Source organism: Cryptotermes secundus, unplaced genomic scaffold, assembly GCF_002891405.2.
Source record: "Cryptotermes secundus unplaced genomic scaffold, Csec_1.0 scaffold1755, whole genome shotgun sequence".
Classification (NCBI taxonomy): Eukaryota; Metazoa; Arthropoda; class Insecta; order Blattodea; family Kalotermitidae; genus Cryptotermes; species Cryptotermes secundus.
Window position 1 is genome coordinate 412,602 of NW_019731237.1, and position 8,442 is coordinate 421,043.

Sequence of the window (8,442 nt, forward strand, 5' to 3'; positions counted from 1 at the left end):
GGACAAACCCTAGACGCGGATGCCCCCAGGGTTTCTCCTGATAATGTAGCAGCTATGGTTCTGCTTTCCAGCATAGCACTGATCCACCTGCATATTGCAGGATCTATGGCACGCTTTCGAGTGGCCTGTTTGATTATATCAAATGAGGTTCTATCGAAATCTCCCTCTATGTCAAGGAATGCTGCTACGGCAATATCCTTGTATTCAATCACACTTTCTATGCATGTTACCACACTGTGTAATGCACTTTTGGTAGATTTACCTGTTTGTAGGCATGCTGGTTTCAGTGTAGAGGATATGTCCTCAATGCCCCATCCCTGATATGCCTATCCACTAGTTTCTCCATCGTTTTCAACAAGAAAGGTGACAGGCTGATAGGACAATAAGCCTTAGCCTCGGTATAAGCAAGTTTCTTGGGATTTGGGATAAACGTCACATTAACTTGCCTCCAGGCCATGGGGATGAAACCATATATTTATTTATATGTGTGCTGCAAGCGTTGTGGCACAACAAGTGGTGGCAGAGGCGGAATTAACCAAAGAGAGATGGCTGATGTAGTAACTTAGTATTTTGTTTTAACCACCCCTGTCATCACGGTATAACAGCGGCCTCTTAATTTCGGCTTCTTCCATGCGAAATGGTGCTATGGTGGATAGTTGAAATTGTGATGTTTTATAAGTGTTACGATTAGAGAAGGCCACTCAACATAACTGGCCTACTTCCTGTAATACGAGACTGAGGTGTCGTGTGTGCTCTTCGCGTGGGAAATGGAGTTACATCTGAACAAAGTGCATGAATTGTGACGCCGGACTTTGCATTCAGTTAGATGACGCAGGAGGGAAGACTGTCTACTTATAAAGTGGGTGCCCAAAAATAATATAAGTAGAACAAGAATTTCTATCTTAAACCTAGATTTTAAAACACTGTGCACACGCGTAGACTGCGTGTACCCATATGGTATCGCACGGCCACTCGGCTATACTTTAAAGGTCTCTATATGGTGTCGCTAGGCTCTTAAAGGATAATTCATTCACTGATATATTGGGTTTTTGGACTTTATCCATCGTCCTGGTTTTTAAGATGACTAATAAAAGCACGACGTTTCGGAAACTGGATCTGTTTCCGTCCTCAGGTGAAGGAAAACACCTATTCTGTTGGGTCTGTTAGAAAGAGCTAGCCTCAATCACTGGATTGTGATTGGTCCAGTGATTGAGGCTAGCTCTTTCTAACGGACCCAACAGAATAGGTGTTTTCCTTCACCTGAGGACGGAAACAGATCCAGTTTCCGAAACGTCGTGCTTTTATTAGTCATCTTAAAAACCAGGACGATGGATAAAGTCCAAAAACCCAATATATCAGTGAATGAATTATCCTTTAAGAGCCTAGCGACANCATTCAGTGACTCCCCTTTTTGAGTATACTGCCTGTTAGGCAGCTTAATTGTGCTGACCTTGTTGGTCACCTGTTTTTCCATGATCCTCATCAGTCTGGCACTGCCTGGTACATCATTGATCTCCTGGCAGTGCTTTCTCCATGAGGATCACTTGGCTTTCCTTATTTCTTTGTTCTAACGGGTAATGTTAGGTGTCCCACTGCCCTGTTCTTTTAGCTGTATTGAACAGCCTTCTTGTTTTGATCCTAAACCCACTCAGCTGTTTATTCCACCAAGGCATTCTCCTTGGTCCGCGAGTGGTCTTAACCGGACAATCCTGATTAAAGGACAAGATAGTAGCCCATTGCAACTGGTCAGTGGACCAATCAACATTCTTTGTTGTGCGTATATTTTGTGAGATGGTCTCTAGATTTACCTTTAGGTCGTCTTTGTAAGACTCCCAATTGGTTCTCTTAGGATTCCTATATGTAGCTTGATCTACTGTAATGTTGCTTATTTGAAAACATATCTGTGATCCGATAGGGATGGCTCATCACTTACATGTCAATTACTTATCAGGTTTCCTATGTTATTTGTCTCTAGTGTCAAATCAATAACCTTCCTATTGCAAACCACGAAGGTAGTTTCGTTACCATGGTTTAGAATATTCAGGTTTTAATTCACCAGAAATTCCATAAGGCTCTCTACCCTTGGGCTAGTGCCGGTGCTCCCCCACAAGATATTGTGCGCCTTGGCATCACACCCAATAACGAGTTGCTTCTTCCTGCTACAGTAGTAGTCTATGATGTCCCTGATCTCCTTAGTTAGTGGTGGTTCATCTGAGTCATATGGAAGGTAGACTGAAGCAATAATCAGCTCCCTGCTGCCTCCTCGATACGGGTATGTTATCGTTACCACTGCTGCATGCCTAGAACAGAGCTCCAGCAAAGGCAAGGCATTAACATGATTCCTGATATAAACACAAGATCTTGCATTATTACTGGGTACAGCAAGTAAACTGTTCCCCCTGTGTTTGTTATGCCCCTTATTTGACCCTTTTATAACCAAGGTTCCTGAATAGGTGCTATATCTGCCTTACCCTCAGCCAATTTTTGGCACAGAGCTGCCGTGGCAACTTTGCTGTGGTGTAGGTTGATTTGAAGAAATTTCATGATCTCTTCCAATTGGGGAGGGGTCAGTTTCCATCTTACGTCCTTCTCTGTCCTTGGATTGGGTTCCGTGTGAAGGGGTCCCCTGATCTGCTTTGCTTTGGTCATCCAGGGTCCTGGGTATCTCATCCCCTTCCTCCTCAGAGACAGAGTTAGAAGATACTGTATCTGTCGCAGGTTCTACCCAGCGGTGAACTTCAGGATCATCCAGCACCTTAACTGTCCCCTGTGAGAGTCATGTAAATATTTTGTAACCAGTCCTCTATAATAGTATGCGAGTCCTGGTCTGTGAATAAGATGAGCCTTTGGCCTTTCAACTCAGATTGCTTATCAAGTACCCTCCAGTCCTCAGTATGAAGTCCTGGATTAAGGTCTGCAATCCATTTCAGCAGCTCTTCCTGATTCTGGGCAATTTTGTCCCTAGTCCAGAGAGCCACTTTAACAGGCTTGGGCAGGTTCCTGGCATCAGTAGCCTTCATCTGGACCCTGATTCCAGCCTGTGGTTGTCAATGGCTTTGGTGAGCCACTGACCAGACTGTTGTTCGGCACATACATAAATAAGTGCACCTCCCCCACTACTCTGTAGGATTTCAGGTGTCATAATTCTCCCTTTGGAGTCCTACGTAACACCTCCCCCAATGCTTCCAGAATGCAATTTTGGTCATCTTTGGTAAGCTTATCCTCAGGATAAGTGCCCTTGAAAATAGCTACCTTTCTGTAGGTCAGAGCCTCCTTGTAAGTCCCTGGGCCTTTTCGTAGTTCTGGCCGTTTCTGTAGGGGTACTGCTCTCCGACCTTGGCCTCTTAGAGGTGCCGGTGGCGGTTTCTTCCTGCTTGGACGAGCCTGCAATTCCTGGTTGCTGACTGCTCCCAGTTCCTGCTTTGCTTGCCTCAGCTCTTACCTTTTTCAACTTCCGTCTAGCGCATCCAGACAAGGCTTTCTTCGCCAGACGGGGTCCACCTACTCCAGACACTAGGTGTCCCAGTCCTTCAGCTGCAGGTGTGTTAGAAGTACTAGCTCCCTGCAGTGGTGTGTCAGTACTATTGACCCCCAAGAGAGTAGTTTTTAGTTTTACCTCTGGCAGGTTTTGAACCACTGATTCATCCTTGCCTTTGGCTGAAATTTCAACAGCAGGTTCGCTGGTTGCAACTGGGCCCCTTAATGGTTCACCAGAGCTTCCATCCCCCTGCTGAAGCATTTCTCATAGGTATCCCCTTGGAGGGGGGTTCCTCTTCAGTTTAAGGTCTTTACGACCAGTTTTTAATTTGGTTCCTTTATTCATTTCGGTCCTACGAGTTATGGGGATTTAAAAGGTGACCACCCGCAGCGCCCCATACGGGTGGAAGGCGTAAATACGAGGCGCTGCCTGGTGCCCCGAGGGGATCGTTCAAGACACTGGCTAATTACCACCCCAGTGCCATGAGGCCGACAGCATGATGCCTCACACCTTGGCTTGGCTTAGGTGGTTAAATTTGGGTTTAATACACATACATAAAATTGCTTTTCATAGGATTCATAAATGTGCTTGTCAGCACTGAATATAAAACTTGCCAAAAACACACAATTCTTCATTAAGACAATTCAAACAAAAGATCAAAGTCAGCAAGGAATGCGGATGAGGCAAGTTATGAGTAGAGGGATCAGGGATGTCCTGTTTTGGGGAGTCCCATCTGGGGTTTTGCATCAGGAACATGAATCCAGACTCAACTTGCTATTTGTATGACAGAATGCTACGAGTCACATATGCAGCATATCCTAACATGGGAAAAAGAAATTGTACACACATGCTGGTGATTGAAAATTTGAACATGAAATTAAAAAACATATATGTATAGTGGTAAACGTTTAAAAAGAAAATGTGCAAGCATAAATAGTGATCTTTGAAAACATTATGCTCATTCATAAAACAGGCAAAATACGCATGCCTAAAATTTAAAAAATTAAGTAATTCATACATTATCCAAATGAGCTTACTTTTTGGTTCAAGAAAGAAATATGCATTTGCATTAAAATCCGGTCCCAACTAATTATATTCTGAAAGCTTTAGAAGAATGTAGTCAAACATCAGGAATTTTTTGTGACTTAACAAAAGAGTTTGATTGTTGTGATTCAAGTACCATCTGAAAAAGAGGAAACAAAGGATTGAGCTGTGCCATAATGAGAAAGGAAAAATACATTTAAATTGGGCAACTGTAAAATATGGAGTACCCCCCAGGGCTTTATTCTGTGTCCTTTGTTGTGACTTAACATTGGAATAAACACTGACTTGAATTTAATGTTACACACAGATGACACAAGTGTACCAATATTAGGCAGTAACATGCCGGAAACTCAAGCAAAACCCAGGATTGTTTTGAATACCTTAAATTATTAGTTTACCAGTAATGGTCTGTCCATAAACTCGAAGAAAACTAAACTTTTAAAATTTGAAACCACTTATCAAAATAACACACCATTTCAATTAAGCTACAAAGATGAATTGTTGCAAGATGAAACAAATATTAGATTTCTGGGCTAAAAATGGATAAGTTCATGAATTTGTAACTTACATACTCATGGAGCTGAGCCCTTCTTGAGGAGCTGCCAATTCTGCAGCTACTCAAGAATATCCCAGCATTTTATGGAACCCAAAGGTTCATCACCATGTTCAGAAGAGCCCTCCACTGGTCCCTATCCTGAGCCAGATCAATCCAATCCATCCTATCACTCTTAAGATCCATTTTAATATTGTTCACCCACCTATGCCTTGGTCTTCCCAGTGGTCTCTTTCCTTCTGGCTTTCTCACCAGTATCCTATATATTTTCTTTGCCTCCCCCATTCGTTCTACATGCCCTGCCCACCTCGTCCTCGTTGACTTGATCATTCTAATTTTACTTGGAGAAGAGTACAAGTTATGAAGCTCCTCATTATGCAGTTTTCTCCAACCTCCTGTCACTTCATTTCTCTTCGGTCCAAATGTTTTCAAACACCCTCAGTCTATGTTCCTCCCTTAATGTCAGAGACCGAGTTTCAACCCCATACAGAACCAAAGGCAAAATTATAGTTTTGTATATTTTAATTTTTGTTTTTGGGTGGCAGATGAAAAGACAGCAGGTTCTGGACTGAATGGTAGCAAGGAATACCCGAGTTCAATCTCTTAATTTCCTCGTCAATCAGGTTTTGATTTGTTATCGCCATTCCCAAATATCTGAATTTTGCCACATTTTCAAAACATCTATTTTCTATCATTATATCATGATTTTGCCCTGCATTTTGATGACTAAACAGCAAGATATAGTTAGTTCTCTGTTTATTTCTAGACCAACCTCCTTACATGCTTCAATTAAAGTTTTCTGTTTTTTATTATGGTATCTATATTATCATCCAGTAGATTCACAGCATCGGCATAGACCAACAGCTGATGTGTCCTGTTTAATTTCAGTCCCACCCAGTTTTCCTGGGCCTTACTAATGGCGTATTCTAAAGCAAAGTTGAAAAGGAGTATCTTTACCCTCTTACTTACTCATGGAGCTGAGCCCTGCTGAAGGAGCCGCCAATTCTGCAGCTACTCAAGAATTTCCCAGCATTTTATGGAACCCGAAGGTTCATTAGTGTGTTCACAAGAGCCCTCCACTGGTCCCTATCCTGAGCCAGATCAATCCAATCAATATCATCTCTTTACCCTCTACCTCATTTAATTTCTTGGGATTGAACCTCTCCATATGAACTCTGTGCGTTGTTTATTTGTGGTCTTCCGGTATGTTAAATTTGTGTAGCAGTTTAATAGTTTCATTTTTATCATAGTTTTTTTTTAATTTCTCAGTTATAGTTTGAAATGATTATTAAATGCATGTACTATTTCATTAGGATTATTTATTTTGCTCTTTTCCAATTGAATTTGTTTTATGTTATCCATTCCTTGATTTTTAGCTGTTTCTTTTTAATTATCTTCCAGGTTTCTTGTATTTTGTTTTCTGATTTACTTGTCAGTTTATAATGTAGTTTCTTCACTTCTTTTATTACTTTTCCACTATAGTGGAGTATTTCTTACAGTATGATTTCAGCCCATCATCACCTGATTTTGTAACTATACTATAAAAGTTCTTTTATGTTTACATAATATTCGTATACCCTTTGTTATCCATTTATTGTTACATTTTCCTTCTTGTAATATATTAGTGGAAAGGTATTTTCAAATTTTAATAAGAAAATATTAAGAAAGATATTAAGAGTACTATTAACATTTTCTTAGTTATAAACTTGTTCCCAGTTTTCGTTTTGTAGTGCAGGTTGAAAACTTGTAACTTTTTCCTCATTAATCTCTCTAAATGCATATAAAGTTCTTCCCATAGGTGCTTGACATTTTCTTTCTTGGCCTCTTTGTGGTTGTGGTTCCAGAAAAATTTCTTGTTCAACAGACAAGTAGTCTCTCTCCTACAGATGAGTGATTTCTTGGTTGATCTCTTCACATTCATTGGGATTTCTGATCTTGTAGCCATTAAATCTGAGTCATTTACAGTTTCCCTCACATCTGCCTTTATGATAAACTTAGACTGCATAATTTTCACTTTACTTGTGCACAGTACAGGATCTGGTCATTGTGCTAAGAAATCAACTGAACACAAAATTTATTTTTCATGAGACATTCATAAATGTTAAAGGGTTGTGATATGTAATTATATGTGCTTCTTGTTTCAGAATATCAAGAAAGAAAAGAAAAAAGGAAAAGATTAAGATTAAGCAGGTGATGGAACAGGGCACTGGGGCTGACAGTGTGAGGACCATTTTACTAACTGTCATCTGTGAACTGATTTCAGACTGTTACATTTCTCTTACAAGCTGTAATGCAGTGTGGTTTGGAGCTTGTAAGTGACTGTAAAGTAGGCCAGTTGAGTGTTTGTTTACCTATGGTACATAAAACCTCAGTGACACTTCTCCATATAATAAAGTCCAAACGTTTCGGTCACCAGATTTTGCGAAACAAATATCTTTATGTTGATAGATGCTTCATGATGAGTTTCTTTGCAGTATATACGTTAAGCACAATTTTAAATTTAGCCATTTTTTCATTATGTATATAAATTTAATAATCAACAATAAACTGATCTTTATAATGAATACAGCTTTTCTCTTCACTTATCCTGATCTTCACTTTTATACCTTTATCTTCTGGATTCCTGTAATTCTCAGGAAGAAGCTGCTCATAGCCATGATCACGTCAGTCGGATAGTCATCAGTCTGCCTGTCCAAGGTATAAATGACTCATCATAACCAGGTGTGCACACGTGTGTTCGTATGTGTGGGTAGGTATATTGTGACGTGTGCTCAAAGCCAGATTTGTGGAACCAGAAGAGATGGCTTTGCTAGAGAACGGCTGGTAAACATGTTTTTGTGGCAATGAATACATAACCACAACAATAAGGGAACTGTTATAAGCAGTGTTCTCTGTGTGGGCCGCGCTGAGGCTATATAAGGAGGCCAACTGGACAAGTTGTAAGCTTGACCATCATCAAGTTTAAGCCTCATATATTTTGTATGTCTGGCTTTGCCTTGTCCTGTGCTGCGAACATGGTAATTCTTATGATTTTGTATGTCTGCTTGCTGCCTTTGGTCAGTCGGTTAAATTGCTGTTGGACTTCGCCAGTACAGACATTCCCGGCTTTATTCTTCTCTAGATCCATGACCAAGATTTTTGTTTTTTCCGAGACGTACAAGTTTCTAGATGGGGCCACCTCCTCAGCGAGAGAGGCCTATGTTCATTGCACCATAGTTTCAGCATGAGTATATCTACACTGTCATGGCATTCAGGTCACTAGGGACTCTGTGCACCCTCTGTCACTGCACTATACTAAGTAACATTTATACAAGGTATACAGATATTTTCTGTCAATGCAGGTTATGCCTTCTGCACAAGCCTACAA

At 40.7% G+C, this 8,442-nt stretch overlaps 1 protein-coding gene across 2 annotated transcripts in view; it reads left to right on the plus strand.

Annotated features, from left to right (window-relative positions):
• The window catches only part of LOC111866645 (H/ACA ribonucleoprotein complex subunit 4), an 83,274-nt gene extending 75,635 nt beyond the window's left edge, over window positions 1–7,639 (plus strand). For both annotated transcript variants that reach the window (XM_023855789.2, XM_023855791.2), the window contains exon 13: window positions 7,220–7,639. In XM_023855789.2, the coding sequence (XP_023711557.1) occupies window positions 7,220–7,255 (36 nt within the window). In that variant the 3' untranslated portion in view covers window positions 7,256–7,639. The remainder of the gene's footprint in view (window positions 1–7,219) is intronic.
• Window positions 7,640–8,442: the final 803 nt, after the last annotated feature.